Raw genomic sequence first — 22,903 nt, 5'->3', positions numbered from 1 at the left:
ACAGAGGGAAAAGGTCTAGGTCTGTAGCACCAGGACCACAAAGAGTCAAGAACTGGCTAAATAAGCACCAGCTCAATAGCTAACGTACCAACTAAACTTTTTCTTCTTTTTTTCCCTAAAGACTCTCATTACCCTCTTGAAAGCATACAGATGGCAACATGGGTCCGGTCACCCAGTCCACTATACTGCCTCAGACAGCAGCAGATATTTCAATGTCAGTGACAGGTAATGCATAATGAATAACATCAAAGCAATAACACCAAACTGAGCGTGTACCAAGACACTGAGGTCTGTGTGGGAATACTTCAAGTCTACTGACAGGCTCACCAGGGACAACCTCCTTACAAAAAGATGGCTTCCTTAGAAAGTGAGATCATCTTTTCATGCAGAAAGTCCCAGCTCTTCCTCTCTTCCCCAGGAATACTCCTGAAGACCTAAATTTTGTTATAAAGATCGTGCAAAAATCATGATGGTGATGGTATATAACATGTTGAGATGACAGGTATGAATTGAAGAGCAAGGAGGTTGACATATTCCTTTAAGATTTGCTAGAAAAAAGCATTTCCAAAGCCATGAACCTCTTCCTATTTCCTCTCAAGAATCAATCTGTATTGTTACAGATCATAATATGACTTCACTGAGAAGTAACACAGAACTAGCAATTTCCAGGTGTTCATTCTGAGACACAAAAATCCCCAGCACTTCAGTCCTCATGTAGCCACTTGGATCTCTGTCTCCGGATTGCTTTTAACCTTCTTCAGGCTTCCACTTCATGAATTTGCTATTAAGACTCCATTTACTTTGTTTGTGCAAAACCTGTACCTTTCCTGGCTCTTCAGTGACACCTTCTGGGATAAGAAATTAGCAAGACAATCTGGGCTTCCTGCAGCTGTTTCTACCTATGCAGAGAAGCCAAGGGAGATACCTGGGATTTAGTTCCCAAGAAACAGTGAGTGCAGAAGAAATATTAGCCTACTGCACTGCTCTGCCTACACAGCATCCTGAAACATAGGATCTCTCCAGAGACTGACCAGGAGATGAGTCCCAGCTGGACACAGATATGTAAGATTTCATTTTTCCCAGCATAAATTCATTTCTTGAAATGGTGATTGGGGGGAAGGGGGGGGGGGGGGGGGGGGAAACAGCACAGATTAAAGTAGAAGTTCATATTAAAATATTTAATTCTTAGTGAGAGTAATCACATCTTTGTTTGACAGCAGGTTTTAGATGAGGCTATGGTGTGGACCCAGAGGTGCAATACTTTCATTTCCCTGCAACAAAATGTACTGTAAAAGGCTGGACAACTGCTCCTACTCCAGTGCAGCCCTGGCTGCAAAACACAGGGGCAAACAGGGAGGTTGCCCCTAACTGCAGAGAAAAAACACCTCTCCATCTACACTCAGGGAAGCGCGCTGGGAAGATGAGCACAGTGTTCCAGGCAGAGTATTTTCTCACTGAATGTGCTCAGTATTAGCTGAGAAAGAGACTGCGCTTACCAAAGAGTATCTTGACCATTCATGCATGTATACCCACAGGCTTTGGGGGGTGAAATCCAAATATACAGCCATTCAGAACAGAAGAAACAACTGATTTTCCTTTGTACATTACCGTAACTAAAGTAAGTTTACCTTTGATCATATTGTGGCCATCAATGACTTACATGGTACTTTGGGGCATTTTCAGTCTGCCTATCCTGCATAATTTATTGATGTATAACATACTATCAAAAAAAGGCACCCTGGGTGTCAGTTCTTCATGCCTTACGCAGCTACTGAATGTTTTGTAAAAATAACACATAGTGGATTAAAAAAAAAAAATCAAATATTTAAGTTTGCACTCTGTAAGTTGGCACACAGCATGTTTTCAGCCAACCTGAACAAAAAGTAAGCTAAGAAAAAGGCATCCCCTGCATCCAGGGCATCAAGCAGTAATGCTGACACAGATAATGCAGTCCAGACCCAAAGGCAGAGGGGCAACTCTAGAAACTACATTAGTGTGAGAAATGCTCAGTAGGGTTACAAAATGTGTGTTGTATGCACTCATCATTGCAAAGGTAAAGTGCCTCCACCAAAACCAGTGAGTACTTAGGGTCCTAAGAATGTGAGATCTTGCTGAATATGTGGGACCATGTCTTGGAATTGTTCTCTTGCTATGGCTTTTGCTTTGGGCACCAAAGAAAACTAATCCTCAAAGCACCTCTGTTTCCCTTTCAAACTGGAGCATTATCTCCCACTTATGAAACACCAAATTATATATATATATATATATTTTTTTTTTTTTTGGTGGGGGGGGGGGAGGTGGAAGGGACGGGACACAAGCCTGACTTTTTCTTAGGAAAGATAATATATGGGAAACCACAGAGAGCTTTTCTTGAGTATTTTGAGTTCTTTCAGTATATCAGAGCTTATCTGTGGATTTGAACAGTTTGCTGTCACCCATTCTTCCAGGCTTAGAAGACAAATAGCACACAAACTGTAAACCTTTCTGATAATAAGAATGCAACAATATTTCCTAGCTTTTTCACTTTAAAGACACATGATCTTCTGATTATACTTTGCTAGTGTTACTGTGACAGCCTGACCCAAACTGGGGCCCCAACATTTCTAATACAAAACACTAACATTTGACCTCCCTAAAAACTGCTGTCTGTTGTCCTTAAGAGCTCTGCATACCTTCTAGAGATCTTTCAGTAGCAGTATTTGCCATAGGATGCATCCTGCCTTGTCCCTCTGGAAACCCTGACTCACTGAAGTTCAGCAGCTACTGATGAGTGTAAGTCAACCATGTTCTGATCTCAGAGACTCTTGCCCAACACTTTAGAATCTTCACCCTCAAAACCGGGTTGTCCTTTCCATTTGCAAATTAATTTTTGCAAATGACTTCTGCAAATAACAACTTTGCAAATGATTCAGGTGCAAACTTACTAAAGGGACTGTGTGCGCTGGGGTACAACGTGCCTCAGCCAACAGGGCAAGGTAGTTTGGGTCTCAGGAAGGAAACAGTATAACTAGATAAAGTAGGCTAAGCAGCCTCCACTCACTCTGGACCCTGTGAGGTGTGAGCCATTGGTCTTCATCATGTGGCTACCAATGTGCATTCTGATGTACTCATATTTTAGGCACTCTTCGTGGGGATACTATCAAATAATTCATGTGCAAAGCACTGAGAGTTGGGATAGAATTACAGCTGCACTCAGTGTGACATACCATTCAGAGCAGCAGAGAGTTAGATTTATGCCCTTTTGGGATAATATTTACCACTGACTCTCGCTGCTCAGTAGGAAATACAGTGTGGTTTTAGTATAGATAAAAGGTGAATGAATTGCCCTGATTATTGCAGACCAGTGACTTCTGGGCGAGGGTTATCTTTATTTTCTACACCGTTATCAACTCTGAGGGATTGTAGACTGGTCTGGCATCTAGAAGGACTCCCCATATCTTATAATAAGGCATTACTTACTAGACTGGAATAGCCACAAAGCCAGCTAAATCCTCAGCAAAGCACCAGCTGTAGAAATGTACAGAAAAATTTTTCCCTGGGCTTTGCTCAAGTCTTGGCTGCTTTCCTGTGAGTGCCAGCAAGAGGGCCTCTTCCCACTAACAGCATGATTGCAGGACAGGCATCCTAGAAATAGTGTGTTAAGCAGAACTATCTGCTTTTACACTGGTCAGCCACAGCTCAGCTTATCTACCAGGCTGCACACACAGGGCTGAGACCATGAAAACACTGGAGCTGTGAATATCTGGTAAAATGCTTGAACACCTGAGTGCCATGGAAGCTCAAAGGCTTTGGGCTCCCCTTGTTACCCTGGGCCTTTGCATCAGAGAAGGTGGCTGCACTCATGAGAGATGAGCAGAATTCACCAAGGTCAGGCAGGTTGTAAGTGCTCTATCATCTCTAACTACGAGGCCTGAAGAAACCTAAAGATTTAAGGCTTGGAAGTGTCTCATAACACCATTATTTTTCCAAAAGATATAACAACAAAGCAAAGTTAAGCAGAAGTTCAGTAGTAGTAGGAGGAGTTCAGAAGTCATAGCAGAAGTGCTTTAACAGCTACTGTAGGTCTATGGAGACTGCTAAGAAAAGTTGGATGGTGTACAGATCACAGTTATTGGCATAGATTTTGGGACACCAGCATAGCCGTGGAAATCACCATTGTCAAATCTTCAGAAATTCAAAGAGAAGGTATTCTTTTAGTACAGAGAAACATGAAAAAGAGGAGGAAACAGGAAAAGGAATTTCACAAAATAACTGTTTTATTTTATACATATTTGTGGGTTCTGTTTTCCCCTTGCACAAACCAATGACAAAGCCATCTTCAACTGCATACTCAAATACAGAATTAGCTTCAAGTAGGGCTTAATTCTAACTGAAATCAAAATGAGTTTAATCACATTTCTGTATTTATGCCTAATTCACAAGTCTGCTAATACTCTTACAGCTAGACTGTTCTGAAATAAGTGGAAAAAGACAACATCAGATACTTCAGGGTGAAAAAGTAATTTGCTACTTCCATTGAGCTGTGAGGACAAATAGTGTTATCTTTCACCAAGAAATTACATTGCCCCGTGTTACGACAAAGAGAATTTGTCTTCTTGGCCATTTCTTGGTTTCTATCAACTGACAACGTCTCTGCAAGAATCACAGGGCAAGATACAGCCCCAAATTCTTAGGGCAAAAGTTAAAATGCAGCCAATTTCACAAATGCAGCAGCTAATAATTGCTAAGAATTATTCAGGCTGACCAGAATTTCTTAGACTATTATTACTGTAAAACATCAGAATGAACACTGAATGTCTAGATCCTAAATACCACAATTCAGCAAAACACTTCCATACTTTCTTCTGTCTCAGTGAAGTGGAGCTGAAATTAGACAACACTCCTTTAGGAGGCAGTTTATGCCTTAAAGTTGCTCATTTCTGTGAAGAACAACACACCAACTTCTAGAGCTTACAAGAACTAGAGCAACGTCTAAGGAATCCACATTAAAGAAAAATGTATAAAGATTGTCTTTGAATATATATATAAATATGTATATTCAGAAATGTATATATATTCAAAGACAATTTTAGTACTTACATCTGGTACAAACCACAGTAGTTCATGCCAACATCATGGATAGAAACATAGAAGATCACTCAATGTTTAAATTGTCCTGTAAGTCAAGAATACATAAAAAGATCCCCTACTTGTTCCAGATCGTTTCCAGTGGAAGGCTGACAGAATCAGCACACCAGAAAGTTTCTTGGTAATGCAGTGTGACATATCCTCACCTTATTTTCCCTTCCTATGCTATGATTTGTCACTCTTCAGTCAAGAAGCCAACTTCCTATTTTCCAAACCAGACAGTTTCCTTTCAAATTTCTTCAGGAAGAAGAAAACACACATCAAAACTCTTCCCATATTCACATGATTTTAGAAATGACATCAGCTTCACGTGTTCAGCTGATGCTATGCTGGCTAAGGACCCATGCTGAACACATTTTCTTCAAGTCCCATTCCACATGCCTCTGTCCATCAGTGCCATGCTCCAGGGGGGCCTTCTTTTTGTCATCTGTTTGTACTCCACTTATCATCAGAGAGCTGCTTGGTGCAGATTACCTCAGTATAACTGCACAAACGAGATCCTCTGGAACTGCAAGCCACTCAGTCGCTGCTGCATGCATCTACTGCAAGCTTCTGTGGGGTGCCTAGCATCTCTGGGACAGTACAAGCACATGCAGAACAGCTGAAGCTGAAAGGTTTCAATAAATGCTAAGTAAAACTGCCTGCCGACTGCTGGCCTGCTTCCCCCTCCCAGGAGGAGAAAAATGCTGTGCTTAATCTTTTCTGGATGCAGTACAGTCTAAGCCAGTGCCCTGCAGAGAAGCAGAACAGAAACAAAAACAGGAGACAACTGGGCCAGAAACACTCCAGAAATGACTAGCATGGAACTTGGCCAAAGCTCCCATCCTTGAAGCTGGTACTGCATTGGATGACTTTGCTAGGAAGATTCTGGGGGTTAGAACTCATTCTGAGCCCAAAAATGATTTAGGAGAGTGGAAGAAAATGTCTCTTTTGGCTGCCAGCTTGGAGCTGGACTCAATACTCATTCAGCATGGGAGCTGCTCAAGTGCTGGTAATGAAAGAGAGCAGTGCTTTCTATCTGATGAATAAAGGACATTTTCTTTCTTTGCTAAATTTTTCTCTTGGTCACCAGACTTGCTGTGGGTGACCACCACAGCTCACTTTAGGCCAACTATATGTAGCTATTTTGGCTATCTCAGGTTTTGACTCCTGTCTGCAGGAAAACAAACTGAGAGAGATCTAAAAAACCAAACAACAAAACAACCACAGGGGAAGGTGCTACATTACAACATTAATGCTCCAGACTTTTGTAGGAGGCTCATTTTACAGAAATTCCCTATACAGTGAAACACAGCCACACAGAGGGAACCCACACCTAAAGGCATCCAGAGTCAGGGCCCTGTTGGAAGGCTAAAAGGGAAGGTTTAGGAGATTTGTGAGCTTCGTGTCAGCCTTAGGGCTGAACTGAATTTCAGAATACAGAGCCGTCTCCTTTTCCATACAGCTCCTTTTCCCCTGAAGGAGCTTTTTACAGGAGTATTATTGCAGACCCAAAGATACTGACTAGCACAAATAGCAGCTAATGTAACTAAACATTAGAAATACTAAAAAAAAAAAAAATAAAGGAGATCCCAGTGCTAGCAATGATACAATTAGATGGCTGTCACATGGGGCAGATAACAATAAATACTTTCCAAGAATAAATCCTCATGCTTTCAAGAGAGATGTCTTTTTACCAGCTTAAAAGAAGCTTCAAGATAAATGAGTGCAGAGCAAATTAGTGGCGGACATAATGTAGTCACTTAATATTCTTGGTATTGATTCCTTTTAATTAGCTGGTAAGCACTTTATACTTCCACAGAGAGATTTTCCTCCTTCCTCAGGTAACTGATTATAACAAAAACACTCTTAAAGACTTTACCCCTTGGAGATTACCTCTTGATGTATTTCCAGAACCATACTTTGATGTATTTATTATCCAACAGAATTTTGTAGAAATGTTAGTACCAAAAAGATAATGTAACTAGTTTTTCTGCAGGCTTGAAACAGCTTATTTACCTTTTATGCTGTCCATTAAAATAGCAGGGGGGTTGAAACTAGATGATCATTGTGGTCCTTTTCAACCCAGGCTATTCTATGATTCCATGATCTAGAAGAGTGGTAGAGAAAGCCAGTAGATTTGGCAGAAAGATATTTGTTGTGCCAAGACTAACAATGAATTTGGACATGTCAGTATTTGTCTTCAAGAGTTTTCTTCCTGCTGGTAGAAGTTGCACTGGAACAAAGCCTTTCTGAGTCATGTTGGCCATTTAGGAGGGCTACAGGAGTACTGAGGGCAGGGAGCTGTGTTTTAGCCAGAATATGTCAAAATTGTCTTGCAGTTACAGCACATATCAGCAGCATAGCTTCTCTGCCAGCACAGCTGAAAACCAGGATTCATCAGCTACACTCAACATAGCAATGTATCTTCCCTGGCACTTGAGGTACCCTGCTCAGAACAGAAAATTTCTGTTTTCTGTTGCTCTCATAGCAAGTGGTTTAAACACAGAGAAATGAGCACACAGTTCAGAAACAGAAATCATCCAAGAAATGAAGGAAATACAAAATGCCTGAAAAGACAAAATCTGTTCCAATATTTTCAAAATGGCATGCAAGGAGCATGACTCCCACTGGCACCAGGGAGAGCCACATCACCACAGTGCAGTCTTAGAGACAAACACATCTGAGATGTGTTTTCACTAAGCTTTAAACCAGCACTACTTTGCAAGACCTTATAACCTACTGGGACTATTGAGGAGGAAGCACACAAAATAATGAGGAGAAAAATATTTGAGTAATGATGGCAATTTGTAAGGGAAATGTAAACATCTTCAACAGCGCTGTTTGCACTTAGTGCCTGGAATATTGGCCATGATCAAGGCGATCTTTAAGGTAACGAATGCTATCAGAAAGAGACCAGTTATTTGGTCTGCAACAAACCACATTAAAATGTACGATTATACCATGGATCTTAAGGGTTTTTGTTTGTTTGTTTGTTTGTTTGTTTTGCAGAGGCCTGTCTGATTTCACATCTCTACAAGAAACAAAATGATTAAATTAAAAGGGCAGCACCCAGAACCTTCTCTGATTGCCCTTGTTTTACTAGCAAGACACTAGACAACACTGCCTCCCACCTTCTTACACGGACCAGCTAGAAGGAACCAGGTGTGTCATCTGACTTCATATTTCATTTGAAAACCAGCCTCCTCATACCAAAGTACTGTTCTCCATCACGAGAACAATTACAGGAAGGAAATGAAGTTAACCTCTCCCACAATGTATTGAGAAAAGATTCATTCTTATCCCAGTGCTGACCTATAGACACAGCAGAATTCAACCTCAGTACTGTAATGTGGGAAGAGATGAGGACTGCCCAAGTATTCCTGATGGAGCCATTTTCTCCCTATTCCCCAGCATACCTGCTAGAGGACCTTCCTTTCATAGCCACTTCTTCAAACCTAAATGAGGGAAAGCACCAAGAAAAATCATGAATCAAACCTATTTGACAAGGCCCTCTCTTTTGTGAGAAGCTGATACATCAGCTGCAATCTCAGAATTACTATGAATCTCAACCACCCATTCTTGTGTTTCCTCAATACTCTGCACAGCCATGAAGTGCACACTGTCTTCCCAGTGTGGAGATTGTAGTCTTCCTTCTTTGAGTATGTAAACAGTGACACTGCCAAATATAATGTAATATTTTCAGTGTCAGGGTAGAGGATTGCAAGCTTGAAAGATGAGGCTAAAGGTACGTTGTTCATTAAAGCAGAAGCAGTGTGCGGTGAAAAGAAGCTATAAATCAAGCTACAAAAATTAGTGCCTCTGGGCATGTCCAGAAAGAACTAAAGAGTGGATTATGTTTTGTCTGACAGAAGAAGGGCTCTTTTGTTCAGATTTAAAATGGAACTCCATTTCTTCAAACCTTCTTAGGATTTATCTATATTGGTATAAATCTCAAAGTCACTGGAATTCATTTCAGTAGATTAATTCCTGCTTATAGCACTTGATGATTCAGATCACTGAGCTTATCAGTGAGAGTTTTTGAAGAGAAAAACAAACAAACATCTTAGAGTAGACCTGAATTCATGTATCTTGCTCTTACCTGGGACCAAAATCAAGTTATAACAGTGGTGTGTTCCCTCTACAGACCTACTAAGAAACTACAAGACAAAAAAAAACCAAACAGCATGTGAGAGCTGATGTTTGACATTCTTAGACCAGGAGCCAAGCTGACAAGCAAAGCTCAGTGAGGAAATGTTTAAACTACATCTTTGTGTCTACAAAGGATTTTATAACCCTATTCTCCAGTAATCGCTAACCTACTTCTCAGCTTCTGGGCGAACAAACATCCTCATGTTAATAAAAGAAATTATCTCGAAGGAATTCTCAACCACTAGAAAAAAATCTAAAGTAGTAATTCTGGGTGCAGAAACCAGGAAAAGTTGCCTTAATTTGGAATACAACCGGCCCCTCTTCTGTGAGACATTCATTATAACAAGACAAAATATTGAGGTGCTTAAAGTCCTCCTTGACTACAAATGCAGCACAGACAAGGCTGTACACAGAAGGGCTCCCAACCTGCAGAAGCCTGCCCAGCCCCTAGGTCTGATGCCTTTTGCAAGGGGCACTGACACTGTGTACACTGGCACTGTGAGGCAGTCCCCCAAAAAGTGGAGCCCAGTCCCAGCCCTGCATCTGTTCATGTATTTGGGAAAGCAGCAGGAAGACCAGTGAGATAGAAACCCTGAATCCAACTTTACTCTCAGCAGCCCTTGTGAGCTACACTCTTGAAATTGCTAGTAACCAGCAAATACTTTCATCTTGACAAACTACAGCCTGCTATCTTTAAAGCTGTTTCTGGGGACTGCCACTGCTGGGAGGAGACTGCAATGAACAAGCGTATGGAGAAGCAAGAGAAGCTATTGGCATAAAATGGGTGAAATCTCTTGCAGGGAAGCTTCTCCAGTTTTTTCTTGTGGATTCTAGATCCACACAAATCCTAACTTTATTAAAATTCATGCTTGCTTATGTTTAACTCAGCTAATGTAAGTAGGAAAGACTTCTTGGCATAGGGTCCTCAGTTCTTCAAGCATCACTGAACTCTGAAACTTAATATCATACTTAATTCTTAAAGGAGATTATGAAATATTTGGGAAAAAATATTTGTTGTTTCGTGCCAGAATAAATTAAGGTCACATTAACCCACTATGAGGAACTAACTTGTTTTTAAATACACTCATGTCAAAATGAGGATACACAGGAATAGATGCATCAAGAAAAAATAATAATCTACTTCTAATATGAAACTCTATAAATTATGTATAATTTATGTTTATAAGACCAGAAAAGATCATTGTGATCACGGTCTGGCTTCATTGCATGGAACAGGGCAAAAGATGTCACTGAACTCACTCATATATGCATGTTTTGTATTTGACAGAATATTTGTCATCTTGCTATAGTAATTCTAAGTGGTGAAGAACCTACAACAAACACTGGTAAGTTGTTCCAGTAGTTAATCACCCTCTTTCATATAAGGATTATGTTTATCATCTTATCCTCTTCCCCCAGTCCTGACTGCCAGCCAGCAGAGCTCCTGACATGTCATCTTTGGTAAGAGTGGGCAGTGCTGGCCAGAGACAGTGGGGATAGGTCAAGTGCAAATAGCAGCACGCCCTTCATATACTGCTCCCCTTCTAACCAAAATAGTCTTGCTGTAAGGTAGAATACATTAGACCAGGTTTAGAACTGAACCAAGGTGGTTATGCTGCTTCTGTCACCCAGAAAAAAGCAAGGAGCAGCAGTTTGGGAATCCTTGCACAGCACCCTCTCACACTGCCAACATCCACTGTGTTCAGGGCTGTGGCCAGGCAGGGTAAGGAGGGAGCTCCTTCTGGCACACTGGTAGTCACTATTTGTAGCACAAAGACATGGCCGCAAACACACACAGACTTTGCTTCCTGCCCCCACCTCCTGACAAGCCAGACAGCCCTGGCCCAGCAACCATCTTCTATTCCGTGCCACCTCTGACCCACGACATCTGCTGCCAGTGTCAGCAATGCTTATGCAACTTCCTTCCAGGTCACTGCTCTGGCTCTAAAAGCACATGGTAGTCCTGGAAAATGAGGGTAATTTTCCCCCCAGAAAATCTTGACACTGTTTAAAAGAGCTGTTTTAGCATCCACTGCTGGCAACCCAACCCTCAGCTGAAAGAAAAGAGAGCGGATCCTTTTACTTCCCAATTCCTGCCACATATTTGCAGTAACAGTAAAAGCTCAGGTATCTTCCTCATCAACCTCTAAGAGCATTACAGCAGCGACTGGAGGAAGTATTTTCCTCCATTTCTGCTGACTGCTGAACATGGGCTTTAAGCTCATCCTCACTGCTGCCCCAGGAGACTCTTGTAATGAAATCTAAAGGAGAGACAGATCTGGTTAGGTCACAGTTTGATTGTTGCCCTGAATCTACCTAGACACACCAGAACTCCTAATGAAGTCCAGTCCACGCCTATTTAATAGATTAGAACAGCAGGTGTGCTTCCAGATGAACAAATTTAGAGGAATATCTCCGTTGAGCCATTCAAGGAGAGAACTTCCAATTGCTCATGAAGGTCTGAACAGCCACTGCACAACTTGTCTACACTCCATCTAGCCAATTCCTGTACACACAAAACTGCTGTCAGCCTCTCTCCACAAGGGTGCCATTCTCTGTTCCACTCCTGGGATTCAAGGGATGTTGCCAGCTGATGAGGCTGGGCCAAAGCTGCTATGAGGGACTCTCACTGAAGATGCATAAACACGTCTCCGATCATTTCTGCTCTGCCAACGGTCTGATAAAGCAGTGAGATTTTCTCTTCTCCAGTGACTTTCAAGCCAGAAATGCCTTATTTCAGAGAAAGTTAATGAACCTGGCAAACCACGTCCTGCTGCATCACAAGGGGCAAGGGAAGAGAAAATCCTTGCTGGAAAAGTGAGGAGCATCTCAGCAGAAAGCTAGAATGTACTCTGTGAGTGTTTTGGTTTTTTTTAATGAAGGACGCAGGGCCAACATTGGACAGGCTCACCTATGCCTTCCACTGTATGCAACAGCCTCTCTCATCCCCAGACTGATAAAATATTCTATGCGATTTGTCCTTGATCAGACTGTCCTTCACATCTTCTTGGAGCAGCAGGCTAATATCTGATAGGCAATGCTTCCTTTCCCAGTTGGAAATGGCTGCCAAGGTACACAGAATATACTTTCAGAGTGTATCTGTCACATTTGTTAATAGTGGATATGGAAATGAGGGGAAAATATGGATTTTTATGTATGAAAATGCCTTCTGTTTCTTATGGGAAGGGAACAAGCAATTCATATTTAATGCTAGATCATTTCCATTACAAAGTTGTATTTTATTCTAATGTTATCTTGTGCAAGAAAATCAGTTGCAGTTCCGAATTGCCTGCTTTTCTGCTGCAGCAAAATGGTAACCTGATTTTTCTGCCTCTGGCCAGGGGTGACAACCATACCAAGTTATGCTGTTGTCAATTACCTCCTCTGCCACTGATCTGAGGAGTGTTGCAACTTTCTACAAGGACACTGAGTTAAGGAGAAGAAAACACATGAAGACCCCATCTGTACACTGCCATGGTCCTACAAGAAGCCAGGTGGTGTCCACATCTATGTCAAAAGAACTCTGAACCACCTACCTTCTGTGTGTGAAACTCATCTCAAAGTAAATGTTCTGATTCATGAACCCAGTGACTGATTTTTACCTGTTCTTTCTGGGGGAACCTTTTGGGGCTTTTCATTTTGCGTAAGGATTGCACAAGCCTCAATTTCATAGAAACTGGGCTAAAGATTTATAAGTGTTTTAAGTATCATAGAATAAGTTTAGAGTCTGCAGGCATGGAAATGTAAACCAGTTTGCTGCCTTTTTTGAACAATGTAGTAAATGCACACAGTAAAAGAAGTGGCAGGTCCTTCAACAGTGTAACTGAATCATACTCTCACTGCAAGCTTGTGAAATTCCCTTTTACATCTAGACTTCAAACTTCTTACAAGCTCTCTCTGATGCAGGAATTAACAGAGTTTAGGCTTAGCATCATAAGAGATGTTGAGTACAGCAGAAAAACCGAAGAACTCTTAAACACCAATTGTCTTATTTTATAATCTTTAATTTCATTATTACAGCTTGGATTGTCTCCTTAGGAAAAAAAAACAGTGTCAGGTGAACTCGAGGGAAACAGCAGAAAAGGCTCTCATTATGAGTCTATTGCACTTAGACTGATTTTTTTTTTACTACCATGCTGGTAGGATTTCCAATGTCACAAAGGCAGTTGGACCATTCGTAACATCATCAAAATGAATGTTCTTACAAGGTGGATAAGTACAATGTACTGCAAAGTTGCAAACAGGACCTGTGCTTTTAAGAATAAGGAACGTGCTACGTAGCAGCCAGCTGACCTACATTCATAGCTGAAGACATACAGCTGACCCACAGGGAGATGTATCTGACCTACAAACACGGAAAGAGCCCTAGTGAAATGGACCGTGTCTTTCAAAACGATAAACTGAGCAGAAGCAGCAGCATGGGCACAGATTTTTTTCTGCAACTGTATGTAAGAAGCAAACTAGATTAATACTCCAGGATGAGCTACTGCTGCAGAGAAACACAACTCAGAGTAACCCCTGCATTCTCAATAAGCCATGCTCTGGGTAAGCAGATTGAAACCAAGATGTAGGAGTGTTCCCAGCCTGGGTGTCAGCAGTAAATAGTGTAGCAGCCTGGGCTGAGCTCAACAGGCCAAGAGAGTCCTGGGGACTTGATGTAATCAGGAATGCTGTAGCGATGCCAGTGCTGCTGTGCTTTCACTTGTGCCTACACAGGTAGCAAAACCCTGCCACAAACACAGCTTTGCCACGTGATAGGGTGTAGTGATAAGCAGGGGAGGAGAGAGGAAGCAAAACTTCCCCAGGCCCAGGGAAGCACACCAGAGATGACTGAGGCATGAGGAGAGAATCACGTGCACTTGGGACTGAAGGCTTTAACTCCACCAGACAAAGTAGATCTGTTATGATTGCTGCAGCTCTGCTTCACGCTGTACAAGGATGTCCCTGTTGGCATAAATCAGGTTTTAGAAAAACAGGCTTGCAGTTAATTTGCAGAGTTCTGCCCCAAATACACTGACTGTTTTTGAACAGAGCCTTCCTTGTCCCTCTGTGGAGCTGCATGGTCACATGACAGCTAAAGAGAATGGGAGGAATTACTGCTACAGGGAAAAAGAAAAGGTGCAAAATAAAAAATCGAAGTTACTGCAAAATAAAAATGCATACCCTAAATTTGCCTATTAAAAATAAACTATCATAATTAAACCCCCTATAGTTAAATTACTTCTCACCAATGTTTCATCCTGGCAAGCGTGAGGGACAGCTCTATACTTTGCAGTTATACAAAACAAAATCAGAGCAAGGAAAGTAGCTCTGCTATCCTCAGTAAATGTATGCAAATAACCACAGTGGGAAACTGCCATTAATAAAGTGCAGCTAGGAAGAGATCTCCTAGATTACTCAGTGTTACCTCTTTTTTCCTTATATACTTCCCTTTTTGAATTCCATCCATCTTTTTTGCAGATTTCAAACAGGCAAGGCCAGCTGTTCCATGGCATTCAGGTAAAGCCTGAAGCACCAACACAAACGTTCCTATTCCTGGCATGGATTCCAGGAAAAGGAAAAATGCACTGTTTCTTTCCTGAGACAAATGCTCTTTTCCTCCATGCTTAGTTTCAAATGTGATCGTTTACACTACAGAGGTCAAAGCATTTATCCATTACTGTCCCTCCTATTCTTCTCAGTTCAGCAAGTCATTTTCATATTTTCCTTGTCAGAGGCAACCTTTCAGTGAGTCAGCAATGCTAGATGGCCAAAGTTAGGCTCTTTATTTTATTTTAGATAAACAAGGAGCTTTCTATTCATTATAGGAAGATAGACAGGAACAGTATTTCAAAGCTGATTATGGGATTCAACAGAGCAAGCTCCTATATAAATCACTTAAAAAAGTTCAAAAATCAGCAGCTTTAAGGTACTTTAAAAGTTTTTCCCTGACCTTAAGCTCCAGTGATGTACAAGAATCTGAGATAAACACCCATTTCACACAGCCCAGAACAGACTGTCCAACATCATTTTTGCTAGCTGCATTTAAGAAATTTGCCATCTGCTCTGAAGGCATAGATAATGACCAACACACATTCCAGATGGCAAACTGCATATTCTGTGCAACCTGTGCCAATCAGCTGGAAAAGATCTATAAGATCATGCAGTAAAATTATCAAACATCCCCATCATGCTCACTAAACCACATCCATCAGTATCACATCTACACAGCTCTTGAACACCCCTCCCCCCACAGGGATATGACCACCACCTCACTGGGCAGCCCGTTCCAATACCTGACCACTCCTTTAGAGAAGACATTCCTCCTCACATCCAACCTGAATCTCCCAAGCCACAACTCAAGGGCACTCCCTCTGCAGTATTATTACAGGGGTCGAGAGGGACCTCAAGAGATCATGGAGTCCAATCCCCCTGCCAAAGCAGGCACCCTTCAACATGTCACACAGACGGGTGCCCACGTAGATCCTGAATATCTCCGTAGGAGGAGACTCCACAACCTCTCTGGGCAGCCTGATCCAGTGCTCCATCACCCTTACCATAAGGAAGTTCTTCCACATGTTAGTACAGAGCACCCTATGTTCAAGCTTTAGGCCATTACTCCCTGTGATTTATTTTTAATTGTAATTATGAGATACTGCAGGGAAACTAAAGGGAAACCAAAAGAACAAGTATTTAATACCTCCATGCTCTAACCTAAAAATTAAAGGCATGCAAGAATTGATAGAACATTTGTTCAAAATTCTTTCTGAAACATCAGCTGAAAGGAGAATTCAGTTATGTTAGGAAAGCTTTTTGTATATTAGTACAAGCGTGCTGACTGAAAGATAAAAGCACCCCTTGTTTTCACAGTGCTTTAAGTGCCCTATAATTCAAGTTCCATGAAGTAGCAACTCAAATGATCACACAATCTTTTCTTTTTCTCCTCCCTTCAGTTACAAGCCTGGAGAATGATTTCTTCACCTTCACACCTTCCACTAATTCTCCATGTGAGATTTTATTCTGTTCTAGATTCCCACAGAATGCCATATCTTAATGATTTCTTCATCAGAGGAGCAATACCCATCCGGACACGCTTAGCTGGCAACACTCCATCACATACATATAGAAATGCACCATCTCAATTTTTAAGCTATCATCTGGAGGGCTGACAGTGCTGCACCAGGTTATGAGTGGTCATAGGTTGCTACTGATGAACTTTTCCCAAAGAGAAATCAGTAAGATTCCATCGTCTCCCCCATATTTCCTTCCTCAAGTTCCTTGCCTCTGGAAGGACCACGTGAAAATTGCAAGGGAAGAAATCTTATGATTCCCTCTTTTGTTCAGGGAAACAGAAGCATGCATACACACAAGCTTTGTAAGCAAAGAACATTACGTAGAAGATGAGCCATAAATAATTAGTATCATTTTTCTAGTACCAACACCCCAGAAAGGCTCCATACACTGGCCGCTCACCCAGATCAAAGTGGATACAGCAGCTATGTCATCAAGGTGAGAGCTGCTCTGGAGAGATCCTATCATCCATCCTCCTGCTGGGACAGTGGGTGTAGAAAACCAGGGGACCGAGTTGTCTCCTATTTTCTCTCCATTGGCAATGTTCGAAAGATAACCACTAAGAAACTTCAACAAGCTGAGCTTTCCGAGATGATATTTCCATGGAGATGTTCCTGAGTCTCTCCAGCTGGTGTGTTAGCTATGGATTTGTTTGTTTCCTCAAAGGTATGACAAATACTCTGATTTAAAGAAAACAGACAGACTTTGCTGAGATGTGCAGAGGTGAGGTTTGGCTGTTGGGGTTTTTGTGGTGTATATTTCTCAGAAACAAAGACATTCTAATTTTACTTCGCTTTTCACTCTCAATAAAGCTCTCTTCTCTGGTTATTTTTTAACCAATCTTCACATACAAGACATTCTGGAATCCAGCTTGCACACCATGGAAAAGCCATCTTCACATTTTCTGTGAAAGAATTACATTTTCTGATGGGAAAAAATCCTTCCTGGAACATGAGGGAGCTGCTGGCTCTGCTGCTCTGATGTGTGTAATACACAGCAGAACTTCAGACTGCAGAACTCTGGTATTTTCTCCTGATAACACCCATTTTTTCCCTCAAGACATTTCTCTGGCCAAAAACCTTGGATTCAATTTTATGTTCTGTATTCCCTGAAAAGAAGTGCTTAACCGTTGCAGAAGTTGCAAAGCATGTGATCAAAATATGCCATATGGGCCATTTCTCAACAGTGAATAATGAATGCACCATTTGTTGGGCCATAATTAAAAATGAAGAATCCTTTTCATTCCCATTGTTGATCTGGCTATTCGTATCACAAAGAATAAACAGATTCTTGCCTTATTACTCCTAGCACAAATTCACAGCTCATCAATTCTGTGAACGAATATTGGTAGTAAATATTCTGTGCTGTGGCTCTGTAATGTACTGATGTATATGCAGGCACGTTGCCTACCAGCTTCCTACTTGCACACATGTCAACAGGATCATGTTTACAGACATATACAGAAATACAGATCACATCCAAACTAACACAAAGCCAAGATAAAAATATAATCACTGCACTCAGTTTACTTTCTGCATTTAAAGTGCTTTAAAATATGACTGTAATTTGCAAGTCCATATTCTACACTAGCATATCATAAAAGCATTGCACAACAGTGTATTTTAAACTATCAAAATACAAATCACTGTATCCCCTTTTTTTTGCACTCACATCTTAATTTAAGAACACCGCAACATCCCCAAAGAAATGCTTTTGTAAAAGCCTGAGAATTGGATCTATTTCTACAGAATTGGCAAATAGAACCACTAACATAAATCACAAGACGTATGATATTTTAGTTTCTCCTTCTGAGATTTTTTTTTATTTCTCCATTTCCTCCCCCTCTCCATTTCTCAAGCCCCAATTGCTAGAAATATCCCCATCTTTCATCTACCCTAACAAAAAAGAGAGCTCAGGATTCCAACACATTTACAAAGCCATTGGGGTGCTGAGTACTGCATCAGATGATTGACAGCAGATTGCCAACACTGTTGTGAGTCTGGCTGCAGCCATGGCCTTGAAGAGACCAAGACAGGCTGCCACGCTGATGCCTCTTACCCACCTCACCTGCTGTCCTGCAAGGCTCCCAGTCACCCTTGCAGCCCAGGGACTCCTCAGCAAGGCCATCAGCGTGGCACAAGGCACTCTCCTCAGGTAACAATCCCACAGGTGTTTGAGTGAGACCAAGTCTTCCTTTGGCTTGACAATGCAAGCAGCAGCCAGCATTTTAACAGTTGTAGCACTGAGACTTATTCCAGAAATAAACATGCAGCCCGTAGGTACCAGTAACATGTAAACAGAAAGAACTGTGAAGACTTAAGTTGTGTCAAGCTTTGTGGTAAAGCTACATTGGTTGTATTCAAGTGTTTCTAATTTAAACCTAAACCTAATACTAGGATTCGCATCTTCATGCACAGCTTCCTCCCATTTTCCTTCACTTTTAGTATTGTAATCACAGCGTGCAACTTCACAGATTCATTTCCAACACTAATACTCCTCCTGAAGGGCAAACAGGAGCCCAATGAAAGCAACCCCTATCTTTTGGCACATTCAGGACTCCATGAGACCAAACTCCAGCTGACTTGAGCTAGCACTGGCAGAAGTCCTGCTTTGTCTAGGATTCTCCCTGAGCCATAGGGTATTTTGGCCAACGTTTCCTTGATTCTATGACTTTCTCCTCTCCATTGAAACTGTTTCTTATTTCTAAAGAAACATGCAGAATCAGAATGAAATACTCAAAAGGGACTCTGGTCTTTCCTCCCTCGTTTTTTAAAGCTCTTTTGGAAACTTTAAAAATACAGCCATGCATGAAACTCACAAAGGGTCAAAAAGGAATACTTTTTGCCCTTCCAGACAAGACAGTAGGTGTTCAGCAAGATCTTTCATTAAAAGGTCATTCTTTAAATGACTTTTATGTCTTAGAATCATTGGATGGATCAGGTTGGAAGGAATCTAAAAGACCATTCAGTTCCAACCCCGTCCCATGGGCAGGGCTGCTTCCCACCAGCTCAGGCTGCTCAGGACTCCATCCAACCTGGCCTTGAGCACTTCCAGGGATGGGACATCACAGCTTCTCTGGGCAGCCTGGGCCTCACTGTCCTTCAAGTAAAGAATTTCCATCTAACAACTAACACTGACTTAAACCCAAATAAGCTTCTCAGAACAAGCTTTCCAGTTGCCTGGAGAATACCCGATCCTCACTAAAAACAGCCACAGTACATATAACCACTACTCTCACTTAATTACACCACTGCAGTGTTTCCAGAGATTCAGAGCCTCAACAGGGAGAAAAAGGTGCTTGAAAGTATAAATGCCATTTTCCAGCAGCATTTAGGACAATCTGCACAGATGCGAAAATTCCGTCCCACTAAACCACAAGTCGAATATTCATACAGGTTGCACTGTGATAAACGTGCTCACAACGTTTTAGAAATTACCCACATAGACCAGGGGTACAAGACAGTAGTGTCAACACAATGTTTTTCACATGTATTAAACTTTAAACCTTAACCTGGAAGAAGTCTTAATCAAAACTCTGCAACAGAACTGCAGAAAATCACAAACATCTGTAAAACTGCATGTGACTATTCTACAGTTACTGCCACACTTCCACACAATGGCATTGCCTGTGGTTTCTAGTAAGGAGCAAATCCAGTGAGTTTTAATGTCAGCTTCCCATGGATTCCTCAAAATCCTAAGACATTCAGAGGAGTAAAAGGAGTAGTGCAGAAACACAGGAGCAAGTGAAAAAGTAATTTAGACTACTTATGGTGCCAGTGAAACAAATGCTTAGAAGACACTGCACCAAAGTTTGTCAATACTACCTTGTAGAACTGCAAACTTATACTAAAATGTGTTTGCCTCATCCATTCTCATTAAGATAAATTCCTATTTCATTCTCATAACTGCAAATAGTAATAGAGATACGCAGTTTCCTCTATTTCAGTCCCTCTTGTCATAGAAGGGTTCAAAAACTTATTATTATTATTCCCTAATAACCTTGTGAAACACACCTGGTAATTTGACCAACACCTGGGGCTTCCCCTGCTCTCACACGCCCACAATGGAGAGATTCTTCCTTACAACAACAGTTGCAAATAGATGCATGTTCCTCCTTCACTTGCAAAACTTAGCCCTCCTATTCCAACCTCTTCTCATAGCTCTCAAGGCATACAACAACAGTCTTAGAAACCAAGCCAATTATTTCTGGCATCTGAGGGAACCCACTGCACCCCAGGCCAGCAAGGTACTGCAGAGCTATTGCAGCTAAGGTCAGTCATGTAAGCCACACTGGTTCATTCACGTCCCTCAGAAGGAAAAGCACCATTAACATCAACAAAAGTACACTAAGCATACTCAAGAGAACAGAAAATTCAAGTTCAGGAAGCATTTAGAAATGATTAGCACATAGCTTTACTCAGTGCAGTATTTTGTCTTAGACTTGAGGATGCTGTATTGTCCCTGCATTATGCTCCGCAGGGATCTGTTCATAGAAAACACTGCCACCAAATTTCTCCCTCACCTCTCCCACACAGAGTGGTGGAATATTAGACAAAGACATTCTGAACAAGTACAGTGGGAAAAGGTTTCTTCCCAAAGCTGTCAAGAAGTCACAGCCTTCAACCCCGTGCCAGCTTTTAGGGGCTGCTAGAGTGAAACTTCAAATATGTAGTATGATTTCTGAAGCAGCAGGTATATTGCATTCTCAGGATTAGCTACATCTTTAAATGTTACAGAGCTGCTGCAGTCCAGAAAGCTGCATTCCTTCAACTTGTTCAAGCTGCAGGTCAACCATCAATCCCTTAGGTAGCAATAGCTTTGGAGGCTGTTCCAGAAATGCTCATCTGGAGAGCAGTTTTCAACTGATGCAGGTGCAATGCAGTATCCTGCCACTTTGAGCACAAACACTTTTGGGCTTCAGTAGATCTGCCCTATTTTTTTTTTTCTTTCTTTCTTTCTTTTTTTTTTTTTTTTTTTTTTTTTTCTGTTGCAAAGCATAACTTGTAAAACAATCCATAGCATCAAACTTCACAGAAGTCACCCATTAAAAAAAGGGCAAGGTTGATCAGCAATTTTCAGAAGACTTGAGGAAACATTACCAGGCAGCCCTGGTTTTTCGAGTTTCTAGCAAGGAAGTAAAGCTAGTAAAAAAGAAAATATTTTAAAATTAACGTCTTGTAGCTGTATTTTGTTCTCTCATAGCAGAAAGCTTAAATGGATGACTTGCAGCACAGGAAATATTCACAGGAGGAGACAAATGCAGCGTTTCAACTTAAATCACTGCAACAGTTAATTGAGCATTTTGTGACAGCAAGCAATTTAACCAAGTACATTTTCACATAATTAAGCAGCAAACAAGACACAGTCCAAAGGACCTGCACATTTAATTGTCAGCAATTGCATTACGAAGCACGTTACGGACGTACAGATACGCGTGTCTATCTGTCTTCATACACTTACCGTGCAGCAAGGCATGGGTGTCACGTTGGTCTCAAAACAATAGCTTTACAGCCTAAGGCAGAGCAACCTTCCTCTCACTCTCATCTCGGGCAAGTCAGTGTTTCTGGAAGGTGGCCAGGCAAGATCAGATTCATCAGCCAATAAAATTGTCTAAAGCTGCCGTTACACAGGAGACTGTTCCTCTGGCTGCAGGCTCAGGAGCAGCCAATAAAGAAAACCAGCATCAGAGTGCGGGTGAGCATTTTGCCCCATGCTAAGGGTCTGCTCTCCAAAAATCCAACCTTGCTCTGCTTGTGCTGCTGTAAACTGTCATCCTGTGACTTGCCTGGCTAAAATAGATGCACAGCTATTCGGAACGCTGACAAGGGGAAAGAAATCAGTCAGTTGAGCAGGTGCCTCATGAGCTGGGCAGCAATACAGTGACATCCAGAGAAGTGAATTCATGATCATAGTGGGGGTGCCACATCAGACCTAGCTTTGTAAGGAAGGTGGGAGTTGCTGCCCAAATTGCCTAGCATTTACTTGAGAACAGCAGAACTCATGGTGGGCAGTGTGCAGATCACTGAAACATCACCTCTGTTCTGTCTTCCAGAGCTGGACTTGTCATGCAGGCAGTGCAAAGCCATTCTGCCTCATCCTGGAATTCATGGCCAGTTAGAGGAGCCCTTGATCTCACCCTGCCAGCCTGTGGCAGCAGCAAAATCCCAGCATGCAACAAAGAGTAGTGGAGGCAGGCTTTCAAGCTGGCTGACACCCAGGGACATCCAGGGGACCTTGGCCTTTTCCTGGGAAAAACAAAAATGTCAGCCTTAGTAACACCAGCTGAGCTGGAGTGAATCCTAACAGTGATAAGGCATTTGTAGCAGCTATGTGTGACAGCAGGTCTAAATTAACACTAGGATAAAGAACAGACCTTTACACCACCAGTTTGAAAATGTGGGTTTCAACAGTAGATGAAGCCTTTTGCCATGAAATCCTGGTGGAGAAAAATCGCTGCTGATCTTTGCACTCTGGTGTACTGCATGTTGGCATTAACCTTTGCTTACATCTTTGAGGTAAAAACAATCTGAGTTTTTTTCCCAGATAATTTTTGCATCGAGGTGTTCCACCTCCTAAGCTGCCTCGCTATCCAATC

At 41.7% G+C, this 22,903-nt stretch overlaps 1 protein-coding gene across 1 annotated transcript in view; it reads right to left on the bottom strand.

Moving 5' to 3' along the window:
- Nucleotides 1-21,783, bottom strand: part of OSBPL5 (oxysterol binding protein like 5) — a gene marked incomplete at both ends in the record, with an annotated part of 160,799 nt that extends 139,016 nt beyond the window's left edge. Inside the window, one exon of the mRNA XM_079537607.1 lies at nt 21,769-21,783. Within this exon, the coding sequence (XP_079393733.1) occupies nt 21,769-21,783 (15 nt within the window). The remainder of the gene's footprint in view (nt 1-21,768) is intronic.
- Nucleotides 21,784-22,903: the final 1,120 nt, after the last annotated feature.

The sequence above is a fragment of the Tetrao urogallus genome (genome assembly GCF_951394365.1).
Source record: "Tetrao urogallus genome assembly, chromosome: 6".
NCBI lineage: Eukaryota > Metazoa > Chordata > Aves > Galliformes > Phasianidae > Tetrao > Tetrao urogallus.
This window is presented reverse-complemented; position numbering and strand designations above follow the sequence as displayed.